Source organism: Odocoileus virginianus, chromosome 22 (genome assembly GCF_023699985.2).
Source record: "Odocoileus virginianus isolate 20LAN1187 ecotype Illinois chromosome 22, Ovbor_1.2, whole genome shotgun sequence".
In the NCBI taxonomy this organism is placed as follows: domain Eukaryota; kingdom Metazoa; phylum Chordata; class Mammalia; order Artiodactyla; family Cervidae; genus Odocoileus; species Odocoileus virginianus.
In genome coordinates this window covers 13,123,821-13,140,322 of record NC_069695.1, presented here as the reverse complement: position 1 = coordinate 13,140,322, position 16,502 = coordinate 13,123,821, and the positions used below count along the sequence as shown (strand labels likewise).

The following is a 16,502-nucleotide window of genomic DNA, read 5'->3' as shown; positions in this document are numbered from 1 at the left end:
TGTTTAACAAACACAATTAGGGCTAATTTGACCTGCCTCAACTATTGAGTACTCAAAAACTCAGGCCTGTCAGTCCAGAGGGAAACAAAATACTGAACAGGGCTATTAAAGTAAATGCCATCTTTAGATGTCTATTTAACTTGATGGTAGTTGGCATGAAGAAGGTACAAAAATTGTATGTGTGAAGCATGTTGAAACTCATCTTTTCTTTGTTAAACCCTAGTGAACTTTTTGGCAAATCCAGTATTTGCGAAAGGGCTAGACATTTCACTTTTCCTCTTAAAAATCACCCACCTGGTATGACCACACTCTAGATTTTTTTTAAATCCTAAAATGTAGAAGAAAGCATAAGATCTGAAAGGTTTGAATGGGTTTGTACACTGGGAATGTGCAAAAATATACCAATGTAAACTGACTTCTTCCCATGTGGGCTCTCTCCTGTCTGGCATGAGATCTCTACAGAAGTGTACATAGGTGATCAAAGAGGTCAGCAGCCATAACCCTGGGCTTTTCCACAGTAACTCCATGCATCTGCTGGGCTCCAGGTAGAAACTGTGCTCTCTGAGGTCCTACCTTTCAGGCTCATGTCTTGACTGTCATCACCCTCTAGATCAACATTTCTCCAAGAATGGTTTCCCACAGGGTCAGATCCCCCAAAATGGGATCTCATGGGGATCTCATGGGATCTAATTTAACTCAGAGATACTGAGTTAAACACAGTTCAACTGATTTCCCCATGGCAGGACTTGTAAGTGCCTTCAAGATGCTCTTGTGTGTTCTGACTCTCTAAGAAAAGCTATAATGGATTGGAAGAATCAATATTGTCAAAATGGCTATTCTACCCAAAGCAATCTATAGATTCAATGCAATCCCTATCAAGCTACCAACGGTATTTTTCACAGAACTAGAACAAGTAATTTCACAATTTGTATGGAAATACAAAAAACCTCGAATAGCTAAAGTAATATTGAGAAAGAAGAATGGATGGAACTGGAGGAATCAACCTGCCTGACTTCAGGCTCTACTACAAAGCCACAGTCATCAAGACAGTATGGTACTGGCACAAAGACAGAAATATAGATCAATGGAACAGAATAGAAAGCCCAGAGATAAATCCACAAACCTATGGACACCTTATCTTCAACAAAGGAGGCAAGGATATACAATGGAAAAAAGACAACCTCCTTAACAAGTGGTGCTGGGAAAACTGGTCAACCACTTGTAAAAGAATGAAACTAGAACACTTTCTAACACCATACACAAAAATAAACTTAAAATGGATTAAAGATCTAAATGTAAGACCAGAAACTATAAAACTCCTAGAGGAGAACATAGGCAAAACACTTTCTGACATAAATCACAGCAGGATCCTCTATGACCCACCTCCCAGAATATTGGAAATAAAAGCAAAAATAAACAAATGGGACCTAATGACACTTAAAATCTTTTGCACAACAAAGGAAACTATAAGCAAGGTGAAAAGACAGCCCTCAGATTGGGAGAAAATAATAGCAAATGAAGCAACAAAGGATTAATCTCAAAAATATACAAGCAACTCCTGAAGCTTAATTACAGAAAAATAAATGACCCAATCAAAAAATGGGCCAAAGAATTAAACAGACACTTCTCCAAAGAAGACATACAGATGGCTAACAAACACATGAAAAGATGCTCAACATCACTCATTATTAGAGAAATGCAAATCAAAACCACAATGAGGTACCATTACACGCCAGTCAGGATGGCTGCTATCCAAAAGTCTACAAGCAATAAATGCTGGAGAGGGTGTGGAGAAAAGGGAACCCTCTTACACTGTTGGTGGGAATGCAAACTAGTACAGCCACTATGGAAAACAGTGTGGAGATTTCTTAAAGAACTGGAAATAGAACTGCCATATGACCCAGCAATACCACTTCTGGGCATACACACTGAGGAAACCAGATCTGAAAGAGACACGCGCACACCAATGTTCATCGCAGCACTGTTTATAATAGCCAGGACATGGAAGCAACCTAGATGCCCATCAGCAGATGAATGGATAAGGAAGCTGTGGTACATATACACCATGGAATATTACTCAGCCATTAAAAAGAATTCATTTGAATCAGTTCCAATGAGATGGATGAAACTGGAGCCCATTATACAGAGTGAAGTAAGCCAGAAAGATAAAGAACATTACAGCATACTAACACATATATATGGAATTTAGAAAGATGGTAACAATAACCCTATATGCAAAACAGGAAAAGAGACACAGATTTACAGAACAGACTTTTGGACTCTGTGGGAGAAGGCGAGGGTGAGATGTTTCGAGAGAACAGCATGTATATTATCTGTAGTGAAACAGATCACCAGCCCAGGTGGGATGCATGAGACAAGTGCTCGGGCCTGGTGCACTGGGAAGACCCAGAGGAATCGGGTGGAGAGGGAGGTGGGAGGGGGGATCAGGATGGGGAATACATGTAACTCCATGGCTGATTCATGTCAATGTATGACAAAACCCACTGAAATGTTGGGAAGTAATTAGCCTTCAACTAATAAAAATAAATGAAAAAAAAAAAAGAAAAGCTATGAGAAAGCAGTGCATTCCATATTTATTTGAGCCCAGAATCCTTTACCTTAAAGAGCATCTCATAAGACCATTGTTCTATTTGAAAACTTTTTGCAAATAGGGGTTTGCATTAACTCATTCTGATCCGATAATTGCATCTTTCATTGCGATGGCATTCAATCCTGCTTGTAGGCTTTTAAAATCTTTTGTTTTTAAAAAAGTGACAACAGGCCCAAAATGAAGTCATTCATTCTAAGCCCTTGTCATTAAACCAAGACTCAATCAGTTCAGTTCAGTTGCTGAGTCGTATCTGATTCTTTGTGACTCCATGGATTGCAGTACGCCAGGCTTCCCTGTTCATCACCAACTCCCAGAGCTTGCTCAAACTCATGTCCATCGAGTCAGTGATGCCATCCAACATCTCATCCTCTGTCGTCCCTTTCTCCTCCCGCCTTCAGTCTTTCCCAGCATCAGGGTCTTTTCAAATGAGTCAGTTCTTCGCATCAGGTGGCCAAAATATTGGAGCTTGAGCTTCAGCATCAGTCTTTCCAATGAATATTCAGGACTGATTTCCTTTAGGATGGACTGGTTAGGTCTCCTTGCAGTTCAACGGACTCTGAAGAGTCTTCTCCAACACCACAGTTCAAAAGCATCAATTCTTCGGCGTGCAGCCTTCTTTATCGTCCAAATCTCACACCCATACATGACTACTGGAACAACTGTAGCTTTGACTAGATGAAACTTTGTTGGCAAAGTAATGTCTCTGCTTTTTAATATGCTGTCTAGGTTCCTCATAACTTTGCATCCAAGGAGCAAGTGTCTTTTAATTTCATGGCTGCAATCACCATCTGCAGTGATTTTGGAGCCCCCCAAAATAAAGTCTGTCACTGTTTCCATTGTTTCCCCATCTATTTGCCATGAAGTGATGGGACCGGATGCCATGATCTTCATTTTTTGAATGTTTAGTTTTAAGCCAGCTTTTTCACTCTCCTCTTTCAGTTTCATCAAGAGGCTCTTTAGTTACTCTTCACTTTCTGCCATAAGGGTGGTGTCATCTGCATATCTGAGGTTATTGATATTTCTCCCAGCAATCTTGATTCCAGGTTGTGCCTCATCCAGCCTGGCATTTTGCATGATGTACTCTGCATAGAAGTGAAATAAGCAGGGTGACAATATACTGCCTAGACGTACTCCTTTCCCAATTTGGAGCCAGTTCATTGTTCCATGTCCGGTTCTAACTGTTGCTTCTTGACCTGCATACAGATTTCTCAGGAGGCAGGTCAGGTGGTCTGGTATTCCCATCTCTTGAAGAATTTTCCACAGTTTGTTCATACGTAACCTAATTTCAACCTCTTCCCGGAATGTAATCTTAACGAGTCAGTCTGGAATTACCTGGTCAGTACTGGTGAGGTAATCTACCAGGTGGACTCTGCTGTTCCCCAGAGGAAGGTGACCTTCCCTAAAACAGTCCACTCTCTGCTCTTGGCTTTCTTGTGTCTCCTACTGCTTATCAAAGTCTTCCATTTTGTGCAGCTCTTCAGCGTTCCTTTCTATTTGCTAGGTGAGATGCTCGTGGATCCCTGAGTCACTGAACAAGAGAAGTCAGATCTTTAAATTTACTCATTTGAATTTTGTTTTTTAACAATAGTATGTCCATGTCTACTAGTGGTCAAATTGTTTTGCTTGAAGTTGCTTCTCTCCATACAAAGCTTCACAACCCATGCAGTCCTGTCGGGTTTTTGATTCTCCACATGTGGTTTGTTGGGTGATTCTGACACAACCAGGAAGGAAGCGTGAGGAGCAGGATATGGTGGGTGCAGCGGGGCAGACACAGGACTGACCCGGCAGCGGGTTACTACAAGTACCCTTGGTCTTGCCCCATCCACACCTTCTCAGTCTGTTTGGTTTCCTCAGACATAAATTGATTTCAGCCTGGCCTGCTATGGCATTACTTTTTCTTCTTAGGGTGCAGGGTGACATGTGAACTATAATTCTAAGACCACATTTTAAAAAATATAAAATTAATGTAACCATTTTATAGAAAATTTGAGAGCTAGAATAAAGCTCACTCATAATTTCAACACTGTGATTTAAGTATTATCATCTTTGTATACATCCTAATGGTGGAAGTGTTTTGGTTATTTGTTATCATTTGTTGCTGGTGTATCCTTCTGTGGTAATTTTTTTCCCTGAGAGGGAAGTCATTTTTATAATTTTAGAGGTTTACAAAAAGAATCCATGTTCATCATAAAAATCGTATTTTATATGCTTTGGTATTGCTTGAAAGTGAACAGTCCCCTATAATTGTACACACAGACACCACCAACCCCAGAAACAAAAACATTACATATTATTTTGTTTTATGGCCTGTTTTTTTTTCCTTTCACTTAATATATTGTGGACAACTTTGAAAATTCTACGTATTTCAGTATAGAATCCCACTGTGTGAGTGAGCTGTAATTTGTTTTTTAAATTGTTCAGTTTTTAAATTGGAGGATAATTGCTTTACGATGTTGTGTTAGCCTGTTGTACAACAGCGTGAATCAGCTGTAAGTGTGCACACACCCTGTCCCTCCCGGGCCTCCCTCCCACCCCATCCCACCCCTCTAGGCCATCACAGAGCACCGAGCTGAGCCCGTGCTACGGGAGCTTCCACCAGCGATTTATCTCCCACTTTTCTTCTTCTTGAGGGTTTTAATATGGCACCAGCCCATCACACCAAGCTCCTTCCACCACGGCTCCCAGCACGGACACTCGAGGTGGGGGGCGGTTTTCCCTTTGGTGTCTGGCTGAAGCAGTGGAGTGGGCAGAAAACGGCTTTGTGTCCTGATGGACCTGCCTTTTCCAGTCCTTCGGTAGGGAGGAGATTTTCTTGGGGCTTTTGTCTGTGCCTGTGAGCAGTTTGGCAGCAGGTTTCTCCAGCGCCCCGTGTGGGAGGTCTGTGGGGGGCAAGAAGGGAACCCCTAGGACGCTGCCCTGTCTTTCCACGCGCCCCTCAGCCCCTCTCACCCTCCTTCCCAGCATCTTCCTAGGTTTAGATGCTGCAGGGATTTGGGTTGCAGAGCGTGGTGGAGAGGGATGGTCTTCTCTGTCTTGACCAGAAGCCAAGCCTCTCACTCATATGTTTGACTCCCTCTTTTATCTCTTTATACGTCTTAAACGCAGTTATTTTATTGTCTGTGTCACTGGAGTCCAGTTCTGTTCTCAGTTTCTTCTGCAGACTCTCATTCTTGGTGGTTCCTTATGTTTCATAATTTTGGATGGTGAGCTTCCATTTAATGAGGGGAATCTTGTACGCATGCCTCCACAGAAAATTTATGTCTGACTAGGTCAGGCTGTGGACCACTATAAGCTGATTTCTCAGCATAGGGTTTCTTCAATCATGCCTATGAGGGTGAGTAGTGAGGATTTTCAGTGAAGATTCCCCCTCCCCCAAAGTACAAGACAGACAAATTCCCTTCCACTTCCAGTGAGGAGATTTTTCTAACCCACCCTGTGATTAAGGATATGCCATCTAGTTTTTGTTTGTTTGTTTAATGTGATGGACTTTGTTTCCACCTACCATCTTGAATGGGTCCAAGGCCTTCTATGCTATCCCATATGTGGACTTTAAAATCCAAACTTTTTTGGTAACTAAGAGGTAACACTCCTGAATCAACCACAACTTCAATTTCACCTGCCCAGTCTTGAGTTTTGGCTTCCTCTTCATTTTTAGGGCTTGAGAATTTTGGTGCCACTTCCTTGCGGACACTTGTTGTGTATTCTAAAAAATGTGTCCAAGCAAGATTTTTTTTTTTTAATTTGGGTCTGGGATAATTTATTTAAGGAACTATTAAACAACAATGGGCTCAGATATTTAAATGCCCTATGATGCTGTAATTAATTAAGGAACGGCTGATTCTAAAGCTTCACAACCAACAGAGAATGAGGGAAGGATTACAAGTCTGAATGCCAAATTCAAAGCCATATATCAATAACTTCCTTCTTTTGCAATATCTGTAATGTAGAAGGAAAAAGAATAAAAATTATATGACTAATGGTAAATTTAAAAGTGCATACAGAACTAGGAAAATACTTTTGTTAGATTTGTTATTTACTCCAGTTAAATAAGATGTTTGTAAAAAAAATAAAAGCTTAAGGCAGAAAACTAGTTACATTGCTGCTGAACTTCTTGACAGCAAAAGAAAGAATACCAGTCTACTTCCCTGGTTTAATTGTCTTAAGACATGTTATTTTGTAACCTGAACATCTAAGTTGTGCCTTGACAATTCAAAGCAAAAAGTAAAATCATACGGAAAACCAGAAACTTCAATACACCTAAACAGACGTTTGCTTGTAGTTTTTGGTATCCAAAACCTTTTTTCCACACATAGCGCAGATGCCCTTTTTGTAGGCACAGCCCTGGCAATAATGAGAAACCAGTTGGTGTAGAGAACTTTCATAAATTCTGCAAGTAGAGAACTTATTCTTCCCATATGGATCAAATCTTGCATTTTTTGAGGTCAAAGCCTTATTTTCGTTCAGCTTTCTTCCACCACTTTTTGTGGTATTCCTTGCACCATCTTTCCATGCCCCATGTATCTGGAGTGCTAACTACCAAGTTTCTTTTCACATTTTTCACACACCATCCTTTCGCGACGATACCCTCAGCCGTGGAACAAGCAGCAGCTGGAAGATACCCCCGAGCAGGCTTTTTAAGGGACTTTATATCACAAGATATCTGAATATCTAGCTGATCATCTTGTTGGAAAAAGAAGCGTCCCATTTCTTTTCTCAATTATTGGTCATATATTTTCTGGCAAGAGTAACAGGAATATATTTCCTTTGTTGGGATTGTAGTAATTTGCAGTAGTTTCTATCCTTTATTATAAATGAGTGATGCTCTCAACCCCAACATCAGTAGGACGTGGACTGAACTGATGGCTCTCCTGCTGGATCCCCTTGTCTAATGCTTGTGAGCTTATCCTCAGAATGAGAAGTACAGTGTCTGGAGATGAGAGACCCCATGTGGAGATTCCATCTTTCACCTTATCTTCAAAAGCATTGCCCAGCCGAATGAGTTGAATTAATCATTCCCTACAATCATCATTTCCATGATTTGTTTTACTAAAGATGAAAACAAAATGCTTTATTCCTGTGTTGGTTTTCTCTGTTAATTCTAGCTAATGATGATTATAAAGTGCTAGCTTTCAGCAAAGCAGATTTACCTTCATGAATAAAGACTGGGCTTTAAGGAAGTCGATCATTTTACTTGAGGCCAGTAGCCTTGAACTGAAAGCTTATTTACTTACCCAAAGTAGTATCTACTGAATACCTATTGTGAGTATTCTGTGTGATGGAAGGAGGAACCCAAGATATATGGTCCAGAGGCAGGCTGTCTGATGGGACAGTGGATAAGATATAAACAAATAACTAGGAAGTAAGGCTATAGCCAGCCATATGGCTGGTACAGACAATACACAGGATAAAATTGTATAAGGAAGAGGCCATTTCTGATGACAGATACTTAAAAGGGAGTAGAGGGCACTTGAACTGGGCCTATAAAATGTACCTGGCTCTCGATACACAAAGTGGAAGTTCCCAGTAAGAAAATGGCCTGAATACACTCTCCACTAGAATGGCAAGAGGTAAATTCAGACAAAAGTAGACAAAGGAGTTTGGTCTAAGTGGGAAGTGTAGGTAGGAGCCAGCTCCTGCAGAGCTCAGTGCAGTGGTCAAAGTAGTCTTTGGAGCTTTGCTCATTGGTTGTCATCTGCCAAAGCCCACGACAGTTCTGGAATCTGCTCTTCAAGGATTGCCATGATCTCTCACTTCACGTTGGTTATGGACATTCGGCAAAGAACTTTGCCTAACAAACTGAAGGTTGCTTTCCTCTTGCCACACTGAGATGGCTTGAAGTTAATGTTTTCATGATGGAATGAGCAAACTAGAATTATGTTTAATTTCCAAGTTTTGTTAACTTTGGAATGATCATTTTCCCAGGAACAACACGGTTTAACAGGGGACACGGACCAACGGCTGAGGAAGGGCCTGACAGTTTGGCACGGGAGCCCCGGTGCTCAGGTGCGAGGTCTCGTGGCCCATGTAAACTGTCTAGATGGTCAGTGGACATTGCCACCTTGTCTCTCGCAGTGGGCACCAGTCCAGTGGTCAGGCTGTGAGATCTGTGAGCCTTCGCTGAGTCACCATCTCTCTTGCTGGTTGCTTTTGACCTTCGAGGTGATGGAACTATGAAATGACCAAGATAAAGAAGATGTGAAAACAGAATAATTTAGGTTTAAAAATCAAAGTGTAGCAGCTAAAGGGAGTGTTTTCTGGTTGCCGCAGGTTAAATTTTTTCACATGAATATATTGGCAGAAAGAATGATTCCTGGGTACATTCCATTTGTCCTTTGTTTCCTCCCTTGTATGATTATATTATTATTGATGTCATTAAAAGTGCATTCATCAGGCCCGGCTGTCAGCGACTTGCACTTATTTTGTGCCCACAAGCAGTTTTGAGGTAAATCTCTTGCTTTAGGGCATTAGCTGATCAATAAGACCATCTGTCGTGAGGGATTGTTTTTCCCACCTCCCTCTGCTGCCTCCATTTTCCCGGGGTATTCGAGGATCTGGTCTTCCTCTCACTAAGAAGTCCCTCCCCCTGGGACTGAGAGACCAGAGGTGCTCCCACCAAAGAGCCTTCCGCAGCCCCTGCCCTTTCCGGAGGGACAGCTGGCCCAAGGGGAGGTCTTGGGGGAAATACGGCGACTGCCCACCACCCCAGCGCTGCTGTTTCTCTGGCTTATTCTGTCTTCCTTCTTGGTTTTCAGGGTCTCAGGTCTTGTTTTATCTTTGAAGTTTATGGAGCCCAACATTCCTTCAGTCCAAGGTCCAGGCCTCCCTATTATTATAGCCTATTACTTACATAGAAAGTGAAAGTGAAAGTCGCTCAGTCATGTCCGACTCTTTGCGACCCTATGGACCAGGCCAGAATATGGAGTGGATAGCTTTTCCCTTCTCCAGGGGATCTTCCCAACCCAGGTATCGAACCCAGGTCTCCCACATTGCAGGCGGATTCTTTACCAGCTGAGCCACAAGGGACGCCCATTTACAACAAGTAGGGAATTTATCACATTCATTTCTGTGTACTGGAGACTCAGCAGTTGACAAAACTCTTGACAGGAGGGGAACATTGCTGGACGGAATTCCTAAATGCGAGTCTAATGGTTTCTCTTCTGTTTGGGTTCAAGTCCAGGGCTTCCATTCACTCACTTTGACCTCAGGTAAGCTACACTTCTTTGTACCTGTTCCCTCATCTTTAATGGAGATGGTAGTACCTACCTTATAGGGTGGTTCTGAAAATTAATATCTGAAAAGTGCTTGAAACTGTACCTGCCAGTTGGTGAGTGCTAGTTAAGCATTAGTTTTTATTATTATTTCAAATGTAAAAAATAATCTCCTAGAGGGCTTCCCTTGTGGCTCAGCTGGTAAAGAATCCACCTGCAATGTGGGAGACCTGGGTTCGATCCCTGGGTTGGGACGATCCCCTGGAGAAGGGAAAGGCTACCTATTCCCAGTATTCTGGAGAGTTCCATGGACTGTATAGACCATGGGGTTACGAAGAGTCAGACACGACTGAGCAATTTTAACAGTCTCACTCAGAGGCCTGCAAAGTTCCCTTGACCCTGTGTCTGGAATATAAATGTTGGCCCTGAGAGGGGGCGTGGTTGTGCAAGTGGCTGAGTCTCTGATGAGATGAATTTCAACAGGGTGAAGCTGATAAAGCAAATGCAAAAAAGAACTAGGCAATTGTTATTGTCAGGAAAGTGCCCTGGACTGGATTCTTAGCTTGGAGGAGTAATAGGTAAAGAAAAAACATAATCTTTCAAGAAATCTGGTCACTCCAATTTAGATTCAGATATATTTCCTTTTCAACTTGAAATATCATGACATAGATTGAAAATGAGAGTAAGAAAAATGGGAAGATGCTTTGCAAAGTCTTGGTATCTTTAGGACAGAAAATTTGGTGACCATATGTTCACTGTTACTCTTTATTAGTGGCTCAGCCAAACCAACACACAGGCATTTCCTAATTTCTTACACTGGAAAATCAAACAGATTTCCTTCCCATTTAGGAGATTGAAATTTTAACATACAAAGAGTTCACAAACTTACACTCAGAATGATATGTTTTTGATGGGAACTCAAGGTAACCAGAGCCGCAGTCAATGAGGGAAATTTCCACTTTACATAATAATTCCAAATAATACATTTGGAATGGAAAAGATTTTTTAAATCGCCATTTTGCATTGTTCTCATGAAACGATTTATTCAAAGATCATCAACAGATGCTAAAACCACTAGTTGAAATGGCATGGGGAGAGGGGTATTCACATGGTGCCAAAGTAGTGTACACAGAATACTTACTCCTTGCAAGGGATCTTATCCAATGCAGAGAGCCATGGTCAGCAGATAATCTCAGTAATTAAACATCACATCATTAAAGTGAGATACACCAACATGTGGATTCCAATGTAATTAATACAAAAACGTATCATCTATGAAATACACTTGACAGAACTGTTTGTCCCAAGTCTGATTAAGTTTTGAGATCTCACTTCCATCTTGGAGGGGATAGAGGAACCAGTTACCTGATACCATGAGGAAAACAGGCGAATACAGAATGTAGGGCATTGTACAACTAGCGTTATCTTTTCAAAAAGAGGCCAAGGCAAGGAGACTGCTTTAGATTACAAGAGATCTAAGAGATATATAATCATATGTGGTACATAATCTTTGATTGAATTTTGCTTGAAAAAAACTGTAAAAGATATTTGGGGGATGACTGGGGAGATTTTAATATGGAATAACCATTAGACATGTTATGTAATGATTCTATTAGTGTCATAATGACATTGTAGTTATATAAAAAGTCCTTTTGGGGGGAAATACACACTGAAGCATTTGGGGGTGGAATTTCATGATGGAATTTACATTGAAATAATCTAATAAGAATAGATACATAGATATGAAGCAGATATGGCAAATGTTAACTGTTAAATCAAGATGGAGGGTATGTGGATATTTGTTTTATTCTATTTTTCTACTTGCTTGAATTTTTTACCAGTATATTAAGAAATATAAGGAAATGGCCCGCAGATGCCAAATTGCACAAACCTGGCCTAATAGCATTTTGAGAGAAGGGGTCAGTGTTTCAAAGGGCCACATTTGCACTGGGCACCCAGGAAGGAGCATTCACCTTCACTCACAATGGAGTGAGATTGTCATTTGCTCCAGAATGTATGTGAATTTTGGAAGAATTAGTGTCCTTCCCAGAGTGCCCATGTTATTGTCAGGAATAATGTACTCACTGGCAGGATGAGATTGAAAAATTGATGTTACAGCTGCAGTGGGAATGCTCACACGTTTGGTTGTTGTTAGCTGGATTTACTTCCCCTCAAATTAAGTCACTTAAAATTACCTCCTTCACATGAATTCTTTGGGGGATGTCTTTTTTTTTTTTCTTTTTCTTTCTCTTATTCTCCTTCCTTATTCCTTTCCTCTCTCCCGTTCTCTCTTTTTTTTTCTTCTTTTTTAACTATTTCTTTCTCCCAAACAACATGAAGTGGTGGTGTCATCCACTCGGGCACAGACGTAGCGTCACAGGGAGGATGCGGGATTGTCACCTGCTAATTTGTTCTTCAGATACAGTTGTCGCTTAGAAGTGAGTTTACTGCCTCAAACCAGTTCCTCTGTTTCGGATGTGATTCAGGGAGCTGGACTGTGCTATGTTGCGCCGCCTGGAGAAGAGGATTCTGGTGGACCTGCCGAGCCAGGAGGCCCGGGAGGCCATGATCCACCACTGGCTGCCCCCCGTGAGCAGGAGCAGCGCCCTCGAGCTGCGCGCGGACCTGCAGTACAGCCTGCTGAGCCGGGTGAGCCGCCTGGGCAGGCCGCCCCGAGACCCGCTTCTCGGCAGGGTCATCTCGTGAGCTGTTCGGGGGCTAGAGTCACCTAGAAAAGACCAAACTACCCCCAACAACCCGACAGGCCTCTCCTTCATGAAAGTGAGCCCTTTGCCCCTTGCAAGCATTCCAGCAGAAAGGGATGTGATGAAGTGGAAATAGCATAGGGCTTAGACTCAGAGGGCCTCCGGTCAGATCCTGGCCCTGCCGCTTATATTAGCTGTGTGCCCTCGCCGACATCACATCCTCTCTGAGCCTCAGCTTCTTCATCTGTAAAATTGGTAACAGGCCACAGAGGGTTACTGTGATGATTAAATGCACATCTTTCACAAACAGTAAAGCTTTAGGTCACCTGTCTGTTACCCCCACGGCCACTGGTGTCATTGCTTTCTCAAAAGGACACTTAAACCTGGTGTTCTCTGAGGTTCCCTAGAGACAGGTTATCATCTTATTTACAAGAATAAAAATGTCCACCAAATGTGATCATCCTGGGATCTGGGCACTAGGGTCTCATTAGGCTGACTTGGGGGCCAGTCCTTCACCAGCATCCCACCACCTTTGTTTGGATGGTATTAGGAAGCCGTTCATCACCCAGTTTCTTAGGTTATCCAAACTAGCAGCCTCCCTCCCCCCAAGCACTGTTTATCCGGGAGTCTTTGTATAGTGTCCATGGGTGACAGACACGGAATCCAAACAGGGGCTCTGACACCTGGTCCTGCCTGTAAGGATGTAACCACTGCCAGCGTTCTGCCTGGTGCCTGATGGCTCGGTCTGCGGGTGTTTCAGGAGACCGAAGGCTACTCTGGCTCGGACATTAAGCTAGTCTGCAGGGAAGCAGCGATGCGGCCCGTGAGGAAGATCTTCAACGCCCTTGAAAATCACCAGTCAGGTACGGTGGGGATGACAGTCAAGGGGCTCTGGGAGAGAAAACGGTTTAAGAATTTAGCTTCCACCAGCAGGTGGCGCCTCGCCACTGTTCCTCCTGGCTCCCTACGCTGGCGCTCGTTCTTTGGTGGAAATCCTTCTGCACCCAACTCCTTTCTCCTCTTGTTCTGTTTTGGATCAACTTTGCCCCCAGATGATAAACTCCTTAGGGCTCGGGCTTTTATTTTTCTGGTACACGATGTGGAGCTGGATCCATTTGCGGCACTATATAAATATTAAATAATACTTTGTAATGATACATATAAGTCAGATTTTGTGTACGGGCTTCAGGGGCTGAGTTGCACATTAAAGATGCTTCCCCCAACCTTCTCTAGCCTTGCCTGTTGCTGCATTAACCATTAAGAATGCTGCATTATGCATTGTCTTGAAAGAAGGTCTATTAGTGTTTCAAGAGCATTGATCACCATTAGGTCGATTGTTGAGCCGTTACTCTTGTGTTTCCATCTAGAGAGCAGCAATTTACCTGGGATCCAGCTGGATACAGTGACCACTGCTGACTTTTTGGATGTGCTCGCCCATACCAAGCCTTCAGCAAAAAGTCTGACTCAGAGATACGCAGCCTGGCAAAGTGAGTTCGAGTCTGTGTGAGGTCACATTTACCCTGACTTGGCCGCAAAGAAAACCACAGAGGCCTCCTCATTGAGTAGTGTAAGTTTACAGGAAGAACAGAAAATTGGAATAGAAAACAGAAAATTACCTTGAATATTGGATTAATTTGGACAACTGTACTACTTTGGAAATAGATATTTTCATGGTTAATGTCAGCAAAATACTGAAGATTCTAATTACAGGTATGTATGCTCTGAGGTCATGCAGTGGAGACTTTTCTCACAGTGAAACCCCATAAAATTTCGATGAATAATTTCTTGTAGTGCTCCTCCTTTGTGAACTGGCATTTTTATTTTGAGAAAGGTGTGGTTAGGAAAGTTGTGTTGGGATGCACAGGGTGGTTCTGAGTTGGGGAACCAATCAGAAGCGAAACTTGACGGACCATCTGACCAGTGGACAGTTCAAGGGCAGATAAGGGTGAGAGCATGGAAGGAAGCAGTTTGCTTGCTTCCTTCTGACAATATCCTGAATCTCATCAGCTCTCCCTGATTCTGACCCCAGCCATTCTATCAGCAGAGCCAACTCAGACTAGCCCCACTCAGGAATGTCACTGGCCCATCTCTGAGTGAAAGTCACTCAGTCATGTCTGACTCTTTGCGACCCCATGGACTATTCAGTCCATGGAATTCTCCAGGCCAGAATACTGGAGTGGGTAGCCGTTGCCTTCTCCAGGGGATCTTCACAGTCCAGGGAGCGAACCCAGGTCTCCCACATTGCAGGCAGATTCTTTACCGGCTGAGCCACCAGGGAAACCCATCTCTGGAGATGAGCTGAGCAGTGGGGACAAGCAACCACTCTCCCCACCCACCAGTTGCAGTGTTTTGAGTTATGGCCCCTGTTAACATCTTCACACCTCACACCCTGTGTGTCCAGCCCTTCTCTTTCCATTGCCACGGCTCCTCGTTGGATCCAAGGCTTAGGATGGGATACCTGAGCTCCTGGAATATTCCTCCCTGCTCTGAGGCTCCTCCTTAGTCTCCTTATGGGGTTGGAAACAGCTGGAAGCATCTCATTCAGAAACCCACAATCTGAGGCATCCACTTGCAGATCCTGGTACATTTTGAAGACTTTCACTAAGTAAGGCTGTTGCTCCTCCCACCTAGAACTTTCCCACGGTAGTCACCTTCTGTTGTCTCCCTTGCCTTATTTTCTTCATCCCTGTTAGCCAGACTCATCCAGAAAACACTTCCAGGAAAAAAGGACATTTTGGCTAAATAGTCCAAAGGATTTCACCCTTAAAAAAAAAACAAAACACCACGTTGGGGTATTGATCATTTTGAATAGAATATTCTCAAATGCCTCTTAAAACATCATTTCATGGAAAATGTAATAAAATTGAAAATATACCCTTATAAAATGAGTTTAAAAGAAACTAGAAGACATTTCATCCTAGCAGAAGCACAAGTGAAACTTCTTCATGGTCACTCGGTATGGCCCTGAGCAGTGCTGCTGACAGCCAGGATATGGAGGTCTCCAGGTTCAACGGCCCGGCCCCACTGCCGTCCTGCTCAATTTCCAAGAGCTGCCTTCTGTGCTTTTGGGGTTATTTTCTTTGTCCGGCTGTAAGCTGACATTTCTTACAGCTTTTAGGGCATTTGCTTGTGGCCTTTGCCATCCTTTGATTTCATAAAATCTCAAGTGGATGGAACCTCCACTTGGAAAGCAGATGTACTGTACGTGTACTTAAGATGTATGGTACTTAACATGTACTGTACGTGTACTTACAGGCAAAGGAGCAGAGGAGGGCTCCTGTGGGCAGCATGCTTTGTGACAACAGGTTTGAGCCACTTAGCTTACTGCCCAGGGTTTCTGACTCTGTTCAGGTAAGTGAACATTTGACCATCCTTCCCGCAAATACATGTAACCTTCCATTTCTCAAACCCACCCTCACATCCTTCCTCCTTTCCTTTTGAGACTCTACGTTCATCTTTGTAACACTTCCACCTACATTCAGTCACATTCTCCTTTCCCCATTCCTTGGAAAGTTTGTCTACAAATGATCGTGCATGACTGTTCTTAGACCTTTATTTTAGTGGCTTCTTCATCAGTTTTATACATTATCTAATGACTTCCTGCTTTGGATGAAATGAAATGTAGCTTTTTCATTCCTTTGCCCCATCCATACCACACACATATGTCTTTCCCTACTGTCCTCAAATAGTCTTATTACAGTTTTAGGTTAACTCAATAATCATATTTTTATGACTTTGTTCATTGTACATTGTTCACCCCAGAGGCAAGAATCGATCAGGTTACATTTCCTTTCTTGATGGGTTTTGTCTGTCTTTTTCATTTGCTTAATTTTCTAAGTATTTATTCTTAGTTTTCTTGGCAAATTCTGAGATTTGTTAGATGCCCATCAGTGTTGAGGGCTTCCTTGATAGCTCAGTTGGTAAAGAATCACCCTGCAATGCAGGAGAGCCCTGCTTGATTCCTGGGTTGGGAAGATC

The 16,502-nt window shown here is 42.7% G+C and overlaps 1 protein-coding gene and 1 pseudogene across 5 annotated transcripts in view; one reads left to right on the top strand and one right to left on the bottom strand.

Moving 5' to 3' along the window:
• The window catches only part of KATNAL2 (katanin catalytic subunit A1 like 2), a 135,552-nt gene extending 120,713 nt beyond the window's left edge, over positions 1 to 14,839 (top strand). For all 5 annotated transcript variants that reach the window (XM_070452611.1, XM_070452613.1, XM_070452615.1 and 2 more), the window contains 3 exons: positions 12,306 to 12,468; positions 13,285 to 13,387; positions 13,892 to 14,839. In XM_070452611.1, the coding sequence (XP_070308712.1) occupies positions 12,306 to 12,468; positions 13,285 to 13,387; positions 13,892 to 14,031 (406 nt within the window). In that variant the 3' untranslated portion in view covers positions 14,032 to 14,839. The remainder of the gene's footprint in view (positions 1 to 12,305; positions 12,469 to 13,284; positions 13,388 to 13,891) is intronic.
• Positions 6,661 to 7,389, bottom strand: LOC110139389 (cysteine-rich PDZ-binding protein pseudogene; annotated as a pseudogene).
• Positions 14,840 to 16,502: the final 1,663 nt, after the last annotated feature.